We start from the raw sequence: 14,694 nt of genomic DNA on the forward strand, positions 1-14,694 counted from the left end.
CAGTATCCTGGCAAAAACTACACCATGAAGACAAAAGAACACTCGAAGCAACTCCACAAAAAGTTAGTGAAAATCACAAGTCAGGAGGTGGATAGAAAATTTCTATGTCATTGAATATCCCTTGGTGTACAGTTAAGTCAGTCATCAAGAATACAGCAAAGCTGTAAATCTGCCTAGAGTAGGCCATCCTCAAAAACCAAGTGACCAGGCAAGAAAGGGACTAGTTAGGGAGGCTACCAAGAGCGCTATGACAGCTCTGGACGAGCTACAAGCTTCAGTGGCTGAGATGGGAGAGACTACGCAAACAACAACTGCTGCCTGGGTGCTTCACCAGTTGTAGCTTTATGGGAGAGTAGCAAAGAGAAAGCCACTGTTGGAAAAACTCACATGAAATCTTGGCTAGAGTTCCCAAAAAGCATGAGGGAGACTCTGAAGTCAGCTGGAAGAAGGTTCTATGGTCTGAGAAAACCAACATTGAGCTTTTTGGCCATCAGACTAAACGCTATGTTTGGAGTAAGCCTAAAACTGCACACCATCCCTACCATGAAGCATGGTGGTGGCTGCTTCACTGCAGCAGGCCCTGGAAGGCTTGTGAAGGTAGAGGGTAAAATGAATGCAGCAAACTACCAGGAAATTGGAGGTTTGTTTTCCAGCAAGACAATGACCACAAGCAAAAAGCCAAAGTTATACAGGAATAGCTTAAAAACAACAAAGTTAATGTCCTGGAGTGGCCAAGTCAGAGTCCAGACCTTAATCCAATTGAGAATTTGTGGCTGGACTTGAAAAGAGCTGTTCACTCACAATCCCATGCAATCTGATAGAGTTTGAGCAGTTTTATAAAGAAGAATGGAGAAAAATTGCAGAGTCCAGATGTGCAAAGCTGTAAGAAACCTATCCACACAGACTCAAGGCTGTAATTGCTGTCAAAGCTGCATCTACTAAATACTGACCGAAAGGGGGTGAATACTTATTCAATCAGATATTTTGTGTAATTATTTGTAATTAATTTAGATCACTTTGTAGAGATCTGTTCTCACTTTGATACGACGGAATATTTTTCTGTTTATCAGTGCCAAAAAGACCAAATTTAAATCCATTGTGATTCAATGTGTAAAACAATACAACATGAAAACTTCCAGGGGTGGGGTGGGGGAATACTTTTTATAGGCAACGTACACAACATCAACCAATTCTCCTTTGTCTACCCTGATTGTTATTTCTTCAATGAATTCCAACAGATTTGTCAGAGAAGATTTTCCCTTGAGGAAACTATGCTGACTATGGCCTATTTTATCATTAGCTTCCAAGTATCCTGAGACTTCAATCTTAGTAATCGACTCCAACATCTTCCCAAACACTAAGGTCAGACTAACTGGCCTTCTGCCTCTCTCCCTTCTTGAAGAGTAATGCCTCCATGATCTCTTCAGCCACCTCTTTCAGAACCCTGGGGTGTACACCATTGGTCCAGGTGAGTTACCTTCCTTCAGACCTTTCAGTTTCTCAAGAACCTTCTCTCTAGTTATGGTAACTTCACACACTTTGTGACCCTTGACACTTGGAACTTCCACCATATTGCTAGTGTCTTCCATAATGAAGACCAATGCAAAATACTTATTCAGTTTAGACTATTGAGTTTTGTTTTCAACAACTTACAATGAGACTGTACTTTTGACTTTGTAAAATGGGTCCTACTTTACATCACAGGATTATAATGAGATAAAATTTACATTGAAGGAGGAGCGTTCAAAATAAATGACAAAACATTTGATTATAACTTAAAATAAAGAGGAAGAACTTTTCTCATTTTGTATATACCATTGAGGTACTCAAAATCTAGGCATTGTGCTCAATAGAGCCAAACTTTAGAACTTCCCTTTTCTGACATCTGCTTCTGAAAAGCAGAAGTTAGAAGAGTTCCCTGCTGTCTGCAGCTGTGATGTTATCATGCAGCTTTTTAAGCAACTATTTAATCATTTTACTGAATAGCAAATAAAGATTGAAATACACACATATGTTTGAGGAATAAGCCAATTTGTCCTAAACCTATTAAAACTATAATGCTTTTTACTTTATGAGATGTAAAATTAATGTACCTTATAATGTCATTTGAAATATTTGCCTAAGGGTATTACAAAACATGTTTCTTTTTTACAACTGGAGAACTTGTTAAGCAGTAATTATTACTTGATACTAAAGCTTAGATCTCATACAACATCAGATATGATTTCTGAGATATTTTACAATGAGATAAACTTGTTCATGTCATCGACTGCCTTTTCCTGTTTTTGTTGGAGAATACCATAAGCAGTGTATCTGTAGAGGAGAACTGAATTTCTCATAGCAACTTTGCGATTGACACTTTATACCATGCAAGTGTAGAAAATCCTAATGCTGCTGCCAGTTTCACCCGTCAGTTGTCAAAATAGTGCAACCAATGCGACCCTAAGAAATTAGCTGCTCTCATTGCTGTACCCTTGGGATTGCTGTAACTGAAGCAATGGTTTAAGAGTTCCAGTCAGGTACTCAGTTCCCTTAAATGGCAATGGAATGGGAACTGGTTTATTATTGTCGTATGTACCGAAGTACAGAGAAAAACTGCTTTGAATGCCATCCTTACAGATCATTTCATCACATCAGTAAACTGAGGAAGTATAAGAGAAAAGGAATAACAGAATGCAGAATAGAGTGTCACCATTGCAGGGAGGGTTCAGCATAGGTAGACAATAATGTGCAAGGCCATGATGAGGTAGGATGTGGAATTTTCATGTCTTAATGTTGCCAGTGGCCCATACACATTCATACTGCCTTGAAGAGGCACAGGCACACTGGGTTCTACAGATCCTTCTGAGATTGTGTGGGACAGGTTTCAATGTTTAAAGTTTGAAGTAAATTTATAATCAAAGTACATATATGTCATCATATACGACTCAGAGAATCATTTTCTTGTGGGCATTCACAGTAAATACAAAGAAACACGGTAGACCAAACGAAAGATTGCCCATAACAAGACAGACGCATAACCAAGGTACAATAGACAACAAAGTGCAAATACAAGCAGAAAACATAATAATAAATAAATAATCAATAAATATCAAGAACATGAGATGAAAGGTCCTTGAAGTAAGTCTATAGGTTGTGAGAACAGGTCAGTTTTAGGACGAGTGAAGTTGAATGAAGTTATTTCTTCTGGTTCAAGAGCCTGATGGTTAAGGGGTAATAATTGTTCCTGAACCTGGTGGCCAGCATTTCAAGTTCGGCCATTACACAATTGGCCAATTATACCTACAATATAAGTTTTACTTCAGTTTAAAATCATTAGAAACAGTTTTAACCAACTTTCTTAATACCATTATATTTTCCTTTTGCTCAAAACTGAATCATTTTGTAAACTGCAAGGAGACACTGGTTCCATCTGTTGCAGTGAGATCCTGCTATGACTCAAATACTTCATGTGGGTGGGCAACTTGCAAGATAAGCTTCATCACAAAGCTGAAAGAATATTGGCAGTCTTCTCAGCCAAAACCTTCCTTGTTTAGAAAATTGTTGATACATTTCTATAACCAAAAGTTACTAGTCTGAAATTTCTAGGAAATACCAGCTATTTCAATGAAAGACCACACCAACTTTGGCATTCAACCAATGTGCAAAAGACAACAAACAGCAAATAAATAAAAAAGAAAGGGTAATAATAAATAAATAAATAATAAATATCGCAAACATGAGATGAAGATTCCTTGAAAGTGAATCCAAAGGTTGTGGGAACATTTCAATGATGGAGCAAATGGAATTAAGTAAAGTTATCTCCTGCGGTTCGAGACCCTGATGGTTGAGGAGTAATAACTGTTCCTGAACTGGGTGGTGTGAGTCCTGAGACTACTGTACCTTCTTCCTGAACAGTGAGAAGACAGCCTGTCTAGGGTGCAGGGGTCCCTGCTGGTGGATGCTGCTTTACTGCGATACCGTTTCGTGTAGATGCGCTCAATGCTGGGGAGGGTTTTACCTGTGATGGACTGTGCCACATCCACCACTTTTTGGAAGATTTTCCATTCAAGGGCAATGATGCTTCCATACCAGGCTGTGATGAAGGTAGTCAAAATATTCTCCACCACACATCTATAGAAATTAGTCAAAGTTTCAGATATAATGCCCAGATCTCCTAATTGTTTAAACTCCTAATATTTTAAGTGATTAACATATATATATTTTAAAATTTTAAATGATTTTTTAAAATGTCTAATAATTTGGAAACACATGTTTAGAACAAACAATTCTTTTAATTATTGGAAGCGTTCAAATATGAGGAGAATTGGAAGAGCCCCATGTCATGTCTATATTGATCAGATGCTAGTTTACATGATGTGGATTCTAAGTAAAACTCTATATAGTTTTATACTGTAAATACTTAAGTATTGTAAAAAGGAATGAAAAACAAAGGAAGATTTTAAGCTCCAAAGTGAAGTTAGGTTAAGAAGGAGAAATTATATTCACAGATGATTTGTTTGAATTTAGGAAACAGGAAAAAACATGACAACTATTCATAAAAGACAAATGAAGAAATAGGTTATGATTAAAGTTTGTGGAATGGAATTGTCATTCACTAGTACGCAGAAATTGTCTTACTTATTATAAACCAAGCACAGAGACACGACGCAGGCTATTTGCATCAGAAATCTCTTTTATCTTGATATAGGAAGAACCAAAGACATCTCAGTTGAGTGTGATATACAGTAAACAGGAATTTGGTAATTCTGGGAAAAGGTGACAATGATTTCAATGGACTCACTTGACATACTCTGTTGGCTTGGTAGAGTAGCTAATATATGCATTCCGAGCAACACAAGCAGAATGCTGGAGGGACTCAGCAGGCCTGGCAGCATCGATGGAAAAGAGAACAGCTGACGTTTTGGGCCAAGTCCTGGTGAAGGGTCTCAGTCCGAAATGTCAACTGCACTCTTTTCCAGAGATGCTGCCTGGTCTGCAGAGTTCCTCCAGTATCTTATCTATGTTGCTTGGATTTCCAGCATCTACAGGTTTTCTCTTGATTGTGATATGCACACTGATAAAGCTTTTTAAATGAAATATTTTAAACTGTTGCCTTGTGCTCCCAAGAGAAAATTGCACTGTAAAGTTATTTTTTCTCTCTTTCCTGCAACCTGCTCACCAAAGCCTGGCCAGATTTTGCTTTCTCCTCTGTTTGCTCTAGAGCAGTACAAGAAATAAACTGGGTGATCCTTCTGTGCAAAACCTGTGTTCAGTCTGTATGTTCTGAGCTTTCCAACATCTTTAACTGTAATTGACCCTCCCACTCCAACCTATTGGTCTGTGGTCTCCTGAACTGTTCCAATGAGCTTGAGGAACAGCACCTCATCTTCTGTATCGGCATGTTGTAGCTTAACTTCTCAACTTAATATGGAATTTTACAGTTTGATTTCTGTCATGATCAATTGTCACTCTGTAATATCATCTGAGCTGTTTGTTATCGTATTTTATTTTTCTGTTTTCTTCTGAGAGTGGAGGGAATGCACATCCTCATCTGCTGGGCATGTTTTCTTGCTCTTGCTCTACATTTCATATTCCTATATCCTTTTGTGTACGACTCACTCTCTGACAGCTCACAATTACTCATTGACTGTGTAACCCTGCTTACAGCTTTTCCCCTGGTTTTATCTTATCAGAGACGTTCCGCTTCCCCAATTCTCTCTGCAGGTTAACAAGCATCTTTTGTCTCATTCCCTGTTTTGACAAAGGGTCTTTCACCTAATATGCCCATTGTGTTACTCTTCCCACAAGTGCAGCCTGACCTGCTGAGTATTTTCAGCATTTTGTACTTGAGTACAAGAAGCACTTGGCTATCACATACAGTGCAATCACGATCAAGCTCCTGAATCTTAAAGAGTGTGTGTGAATGATTCGAAAGTGAACATTAGCTTTGACATCCTCGTATATCTGTGTTCCAAAGAGTTATACAATCAAAATCCTTGCAAAGATTGTTGTAATGCAACTAGTTAACCTTTTTCATTTAATAACAGCTGCCTGTTATTTGTTTTTGCCCCTCAGAATCTGGTTTCTGTGATGTATTGCAGTTACCTTTAGATATTTTAGATGAACTTTCTATCTTTAATGGGTTCTGTACTGAAGCACAAACTGGAAAGTCTTTACAGTAATTCCAATTGTATTTCAAAAGAATTAGTTTGCACGAGTGCTTGGTAAGCTCTTCAGTTTTGTTTTCTGACACAGAATGGAGTGGAATATCATACAGCAGTCAGCAGAGAATTACAAGAAGGGTGCTTGGCTCTTCCGCTCTTCCTAACCTCAACTAATAAAAAGCTTCACTAAACTAATTCCTTGTCTAAAAATACCCCTAACCAAATAAATTCTAGATCCAATTAGCATAACAAATAACTGCATTGAGAGCAGAAGCCTTTCAGCAATTCCATCTATCCCCGTAAACCTAACAGCTTTCTGGTAATGCAACTTATCAGGAAGAACTGATGATGAGCAAGAGGAAAATCATGAAATAGTCTGTTAAAGGTGTTTCGGATTATGAATGAATGGGACATGCTAAAAAATATGAAATTCTGCCTGCAGGTGAAAGATTTTAGAATGGTGGAATGTAGAAGATTAAATGCAGGATACTTAGTACAGAGGAGAGAGGAACGTGAGATGTGAACTGCTCTGCTGGAGTTAGTGATTGATATAGAGACCTATGTAACCTTTTAAATGAGTATTTGAGGAAAGGAGGAATAATGAACTATGTAAACAAAAATGGTACTTAAGGATTGTTGCATCACTTATTCAGAGTATCTCATTTTTATGTTCAAATTTCTACAAAGCGATGTAGAATCCTGATGAGATGAACACATTGCATTTTTGTTGCACCTTTAACACTGCGAGCTGTTTCAAGGTTCATCACAGGAGTGTAATCTAGCATAAATTGACACAATCCATTTGGAAAGCTAGCTAGATGTTTGACTTAATGGGAGGAATTTAAAGCCCATCATCCAAGGAAGGAGAGACAAGTGAAAGGTTTAGGTTGGTGATTCTCGGGAGCCAGACGAGTGAACGCACAGTCACCACTGGCAAGACACTTTGGCAGGTGAAATTATGATAGGATGTATAAAGTAAATGGCAGGGACCTTATGAGTACTGATGTCACAGATACATTGGAGTACAAGTCCATAACACTTTGAAACAGGTGGAAGAGGCATTCTGTGTCCTTGCCTTCATGGGGTAAAGCAGAATGTATACGAGTTGGGACATCATGTTGTAGTGTACAAAATATTGGTTACATGGCACATGGAGTATTTTGTACAATTCTGGTCCCCACTTTACAAAAAGGAAATGGTGTGCTGGTCTGATGATCTGATGCACAGGATTGTAAGAGGCTGCAGAGGTTTGTAGACTCGGCCAGATCCATCATGGGAACAAGCCTCCCCATCGCTGAGGAAATCTGCAAAAGATTGTGTCTCAAGAATGCAACATCCACCATTAAGTGTTCTCACCACCCAGGACATGCCCTCTTGTCATTACTACCTCCGGGAGAAGTCTGCAGATACACACTCAACAATTTAGGGACAGCTTCTTCCCCTCCACCATCAGATTTCTGAATGGTCAATGCACCCATGAACACTACCTCACTATTACCCTTTAACACTATTTATTCATTTTATATTGTATCATAATTAACAGTCATCTTGTACTGTACTGATGCCATGATATATGTAACTAATAATACATCTGATTCTGATTCTGGTAGCTGTGGAGATTCACTAGGACATTACCTAAAATGGAGGATAATAGTTAAAAGGGGAGTTTGGATAGGCTGAGTTTATTCCCCAAGAATGGAGAAGGCTGAGAAGTCACTTTGTGAAGGTTTAAACAGTTAGAAGGTGCATAGATAGGACAGAGGCTCAGAGTGTTTTCCCAAGGGCAGGGAAGTCTAGAACAAGAAGGTACAAGTTTAAGGCAGAAAGGGAGAATTTTAAGGAGATCTGAGGGGTACATTTTACACACAAAGTGTGCTGTGCATTTGGAATGTGCCGTATATCTAGGATGAGCAGTCAGAGGAGATGGAGGAGACAGACATAAATACATTGTCTAAAAAGAATTGAAAGGAAAGGCAGACAGAAGGCAAATAAGATTAGCATAGAAAAGCATCATGATTTGCATGAATGAAACAGACCTAAAGAGCCAGTTCATGTGCTGTAAGGTTCTATGATTTAAGATTCTCTGAAATCAGAGGTGTGCAGATAAGCAGAATGGAGGAGAAAAAGTTTACAGGTGGGTGGGCAGATGAATTATAGAGCTGGAAGAAGTTAGTCATTGGGAGGAAAGACTATTTAAAAAGTAAAACCTTTTTAAGTTCCAGAAATGTTTCAATTCCAGAAGCCTTCATAACATCTTGATCAATGATGTTTCAATATTTTGCAAACTAAAAATTAGAATTAGCCCCTTGTGATGTTAATGTCAGTAAAAGATTTAAAGAATTTTTTGCTAACTTGAAAAATTTTAGCTGAACTAACACACTTAAACAATATGACAAAAGTAATCGACAAATTTCTCAGACTTGTTCCAATTATTTACAATAATTTTGAAGTTAGATAACCATGTTTAATATTTACCCTGACTTTAATTTTTGCCTTGAAACTTGTTCTGAGTAAATATTTTTGTTTAGAACCTGGGCCTACTTATGCTAGCTTTTTAAATGTGAAATGTGCATAATAATCATTTACACGAACCTTAATAGGATTGCAGCTATTTCTGATCCCAACATTGGGAAATTAGATTGAGAAATTGTGATTCATCTCAGTGTTCATGTTATTCCCTCAGCATAATTCATGCATGAGATGACTTTCTCAAGGCATATAAAATAAATTGCTCAATAATGACTGAAACTGGTGCAAAAATGTAACTTCTAATTCGTACTTTTCACTCATTGTTTAAAAAATGAGCAAAGCACACTCTAACTTGCCCACTACATGAAAATTGAGGTGTCCCTGATGGAACAAAGATGTTCTTCCCTTCCTTTTTGCCTGTGTCATGATGACAGGTCTGCTTCAGTGGCAGATCAGTTGCTTGTGTGTGCGAGCTAGCAGCATCTTTAAACTGCACAGATCCGTGCTTCTTCTCTCTGTCTCTGTCTAGTAGTGACTTTGGCAATGCTTAGGGCAGAGAAAGAAATGTGTGGGAAGGATCATAGTGGGTGAGATCTGGCTGCGGTCAGGCAGTCTGAAGACGAGTTCCGCCCTCCAGTCACCCCGTTTTCCCTTCCCTACAGTACATAGCTGCCCTGTGGCTGCCTTAAAGAGTGTACTTCATGGCATTGACTTATTACCCAGCAGGAATGATGTGGTGGCTGCATGTAGTGTGCTGCCATCAGCACGAGTGCAGACACAGTTACCATGAAAAGATGCAAACCACCTTAATGATTCTATAAAGGTGAATTGTATCAGTGTTGTGTTTTATTGCAGAATAGAGTCCTAAATGGCTATTACTTAGTGTGAAATGCATTCAGTGCATCAAAAAAGAATGAAGTTCAAATTTTAGGCACGTTTCTTTAAACTGGAAGTATCAAAATGATTTTGTCTTTAATCTCCCTTATGAATCAGGAGAGCAGATTGCCCATCCTTAGAATACTCCTCGTCTAATGGTTCAGTGGTGACTCCATTTGCCAGATGGAACATGTTTCCCTGTTGATTCCATGCTCTGGCATTTTTCAATCCAGAACCAAGCTGCTGAAAACTGCCACGAAACACAAAGCCATTCAGCGCTCGCACTAAATGACAATTCTGCTTTATTGCCTGGTATGAAAAGACATGGGAATCTCTGCATCAAACTCATTGACGGGCCTTGGGAAACGTGCAGCAACGTCACAACGAAATGTGATCAGGGCTCCAAGAAAGGATATGTAAACTAGGATTGCGTTCCCAGAAGTAAAGTACATGAGGTGATTTAAGAAGGTTCTTATCCAAAGAATGGATTTCTGTCTCTTTCTATTGGTGAAGATTCAAATGGACATAATCACAAACTTAGTATTTCCCTATATAAGAAATCATGGAAGCATGGCACTTTTTCTCTACAAATAGGTGCTGTTGTCCAGCCTAATTAATAACTTCATGTATGATGATTGTATTTTCTTTTGGAACACAATGATATTAAGGACTTGGAGATAAGGCAGGCAAATGGAGGTAGCTACAGACACAATCTCATCTCTAGGGTCTCAGTGGCCTCCTCTTTTTCCTGTTATCAGTGTGTATCTATTGTGGAGATGCTGCTTTATCACAGCAATGGATAATATGGCTTACTCTCCATATCGTACTGCCGAGGCTTGCATATCTATACAATTAGGACGCAATATTCATGGTGAACTCTGACCGCAGAGGCCTCAGACTCAGGCTCAGGATAAAAAGGAACATTCAGCACTTATTAAGTACTTAAATGTGTTATACTTTACTCAAAAGATGGTAGAGGAGTGGAAATCTTCTCACAAAAACTGTAGATGCTGCCTCAATTAATAAATCTAAATCTGCAGTCGACTAATTTTTACAAGCATTGATATGAAAGGATTGTAGTGACAAATTTAATGGCAAAATCATAATACATCAAATGGTAGAAAAGACGTGTTGATGAATGGCCTGTCCCTTTAGTCATATCAGACATACCTACAGGACCAATGACCTGGTTGCCTTGACATGATGGATATACCTGTATGTTCATTCCACCAAGATATCCAACAAAAAGTTCATAGAAAGAAGAAATGCAATTTTAAGTGTTGACCTATTCAATAAATGCTTCACGTTCCAAATGAAATCCCCGAGAAGCCTAGAGTTCATGAACACGAATAGATCATGAACACATTGAAAATTGCTGATTTTAAATTGAATGTCTTGGCATATGACTGCAGTATATCAGAGAATGTGCCTTTCTGCAGTTTTACCAGCTGGGTGGTGATCTTTCAAAGCTGATCACTCATGTGCAGCAGAACCCTGTGAAAATTGGTGAGTGACTGATTCATTCCACCATAACACTGTCCAGGAAATGGACAAAAGTTACATGCAGATGTTTTAACTATTTTTTGTTTAATTGAAAAAAAATTGTAGAATGTGTTATCAAACAAAACAGGCACCTACATTTACTGTAAATTAAAACTTGAGAAAAAGACTCAAACCGTGCAGTGGTTCAGCTTATGGGGAGTTACAGGAAATGTGGCCCTGTAGCCTAGATCCCACTCTGTAAGAACAGCTATCAATCTCAGCTAGTTAATTAACCATCTATTGAAAGTTCAGAATTTCCCTCCCACAACTCTTTCTTTAGAAGTTATTTTGAGTTTAATTTTAGGCAGAAAAAGTAAAGCTGTGGCATGAATCCATTTTCCTCACCAAACCATTGATAGTGGGTATTGAAACTTTTCATCCATTTGAATGAAAAGCACATAATACAGTAATGAATGGGTTACATAGATTTACATCAATGTTACACAGAGCTCTTCAAATAAACCAGCACTTTGCAACTGATGCCTTATGCCAAATGAGATATCATCTGGTCTGACATGCTACAGGATATTTTCTTCAGGGCTCCTTAGAAGTTCAATTTCCAAAAGGACCAGAATGTTTTGTCACATTAATGATATTTCATTTCAAAATGTGGCGAGCAATCTCAGTCCGTATTTTCCAATGCTCTATTAATTAACTTTACTTCAACATGTTTACCCTTCCAGTAATATATGTTTGATATTTTTTACCAATGATTAAATTTAAAATTCATGTTTAAAAATCCAAGTAAAATGTTGAATATTTGCCTGCATAAAACAAAAGACTGGACAGAAAATCAAACCACAGCTTCTTCTATTTTTATCAGAAGCTACTTTATATTGAATCTGATCAAAATGAACGAAGCTAGTTATTAAGGGCTGCAGAAGATATTCATTTCCTGTTTATAACATACCACAGCACCAATCTAGCTAATCTCTGCTACTCCACAAATAAAACTTAAAGCTATTATGTACACCCAACCCTCGATGCATCGCACAGACATGGCCACTAAATTTTCAATATTCAAACAGTCCTAACGAAAGGTTTGGAGAACCTTCATTTCTGTTAATTCACTGTTGCCATGGTTAACCGGAATCAGGCTGAAAATGAGCATGACTGATGAAAAAGTAATCTTATTGGTTGCATCATTCAAATTAATATGGTCAGAGAGTTTAGATTAATATAAAAAGTATGATTTTGGACAGTGGGCAGACTGAATATAGTGGTTGCAGATACTTCATCTTATGCAATGAATCTTATCATTGCCACACAAGACTGATTTTCTCCACTCATAATATACAAATGTTCTATGCCTTAATGCAAGTATCACTACATTAAGTGCTTACACAACTTCTAATTCATTGCAAGATGTACTTAAATTTGGAACTATCGTGCTCTTTGTTTAAATCAGAGGTACAATTTATAATTAATCATAATTCATCAATTATTTTCATCCAGAAATGTATTTGTCCACAATAATCTCGATAATCTTGAGGCTTTAATGATGTCACTGCTAAAGCAACCTTGTTAAATTTCCTTATAGGCAATAAAAATCCCTCAGAAATAGGTACATAAAAGATAACTGGAGGACATCAAGTGTTTCAAGGACCCATAAGGGTCATTTGCTTTTAGTTGCTGCCTAAAGCACAATAGAAAGCAGTGCATAGCCACGGAATGAATTAGAAATATGAATGCATGATCTCTCATGGCATTGTCTGTTTGAATGAAAGCCCTTCGTTTGCTTACTTCTGCTCAGCTAATTCACAAGGCAGGCTTAAAATATTACATAGGATTGAAGCTTACCTTCCATCATGGTGGCAGAATTGCATTCCTTAATCTCCAAAGGTCCTGAAAGACACAGGAAAGCAGCGGCCAGTTATCACATATGAATTCAACAGGAATGAATGAAGATCAGCATCAACTCCTAGCTATTGCGGATGCCAAAATGGAACTGAAATGGTGCGTGTACAGGCCATGGATGCCACAAATGCTGTCAGCAGCAGGTTCACAGAATGATGCTGATAAAAGACAGGGAGAGGAAGCTTGCTGTGCTCTACACAACTGCTGGGTTCAGCCAATTGCTGTAGCTCTGTTGCTAATCACATGGTTGCCATCAACTGACACAATACCTTTTGGGAACACAGGAAAAAGCCACCTCCCCACCTTTCTCTGATTTGCACACACCGACACAAACATCCAGCAGACAGACAGACGCGCGCACACACACACACACACACAGAAAGAAACACACATACACACACTGACACAAACATCCAGCAGACAGACAGACAGACACACACACACACACACACACACACACACACACACACACACACACACACACACACACACACACACACACACACACACAGAAAGAAACACACATACACACACTGACACAAACATCCAGCAGACAGACAGACACACACACACACACACACACACACACACACACACACACACACACACACACACACACACACACACACACACACACACAGTCCATATACCTTGTGACGCACTTCACCGTTTTATAATCCTACTTGGGTCGCCAGGCAGATCAGATTAATAATCAGCACTGTCAGACGCATGTAGAAGCCTTCACTATCAGCTGAGCATCCAAAAATATGCAAGTAAAGAGCCTCTTCCCTTCAGCATTTATATCATTCCCAAAGCTGAATATCAATAATTAAGCTATAGTGTTGTTCTCGTGTTAATCAGCCAGTTAATGCTTGTGTCCTTTTGTCAGAAAGCTGCTGCACATTTCTGCTTGTTCCTCCCCTTCTCTCTCTCTCTCTCTCCCTCCCTCTCTCCTCTCGCTCTCTGTGCCATTGAAAAGAGATCAATCCCACTGACGTCACATCATAAACAATTATCCCCAGAAGGATCATGGAGAAAAAAAATCCTCCCAAACTGCTTAGCGAAAAACTTGAAAATAATGTGCCATGAAGGAACCCGATATAAAGGGTAAAAGAATCAGCATAAGCAGACGAAGCAGCAGGAATTTGTGTGGGAAAATTCATAATGGTAGGACACAGTGGGAAACTGAATTAATTAGAGTGTATGCATGAACGTACATAAAGAGAGAATATTGACAGCTGACTGACACATATGTCTCCTACTGAATAAACACAGACAGATCTTTTGGAGCATTCCGTCTTCTATTTTTCCATAATAATTCAGTTTGCATTGCCACCTAACCTTTGAAAACATTTGTGTTGAAATCAATAATGTTTTTTCTCTAAAATGCACTTATCTGGAACCTTGAAAATTTTTAAGCTTGTGCATTGGCAAAAACTCCTGTCAATTAAGGAAATACAGGTATAAATAATATATATTTAATTTACAAATTTGATCAGCAAGGTAGGTGCTGAATGCAGTCATCCTCCCCTCTACCTGGCTTTCTCAGTACAAATACTTCACGTGGCTTTGTATCTTCATTTGCATCATGTTTTCCTATGGTCGCTGGACCAAATTTATCTTCAGTTCTGCTCTTATTTCTTTGTGACACATACAAAGTGCTGGAGGAGCTCAGCAAGACAGACAGCAGCTATAGAGGGGAACAACCTGTTGGCATTTCAGGCTGAGGCCCTTCACCAGAACTGGAACGCAAGGCGGAAATTGTCAGAATAAGGAGTTGGGGGGGGGGGGGGGGGAAGAGGGG

At 38.6% G+C, this 14,694-nt stretch overlaps 1 protein-coding gene across 9 annotated transcripts in view; it reads right to left on the reverse strand.

Annotated features, from left to right (window-relative positions):
- The window catches only part of sgip1a (SH3GL interacting endocytic adaptor 1a), a 172,336-nt gene extending 158,471 nt beyond the window's left edge, over window positions 1-13,865 (reverse strand). For 6 of the 9 annotated variants that reach the window (XM_073063167.1, XM_073063169.1, XM_073063161.1 and 3 more), the window contains exons 1-2: window positions 13,160-13,330; window positions 12,834-12,878 (exon numbers count right to left, since the gene is read on the reverse strand). In XM_073063167.1, the coding sequence (XP_072919268.1) occupies window positions 12,834-12,878; window positions 13,160-13,283 (169 nt within the window). In that variant the 5' untranslated portion in view covers window positions 13,284-13,330. Of the gene's footprint in view, window positions 1-12,833; window positions 12,879-13,159; window positions 13,332-13,540 lie in introns of those variants that run through there. The other 3 variants (XM_073063163.1, XM_073063168.1, XM_073063160.1) reach the window with 3 other exon arrangements.
- Window positions 13,866-14,694: the final 829 nt, after the last annotated feature.

Source organism: Hemitrygon akajei, chromosome 12 (assembly GCF_048418815.1).
Source record: "Hemitrygon akajei chromosome 12, sHemAka1.3, whole genome shotgun sequence".
In the NCBI taxonomy this organism is placed as follows: domain Eukaryota; kingdom Metazoa; phylum Chordata; class Chondrichthyes; order Myliobatiformes; family Dasyatidae; genus Hemitrygon; species Hemitrygon akajei.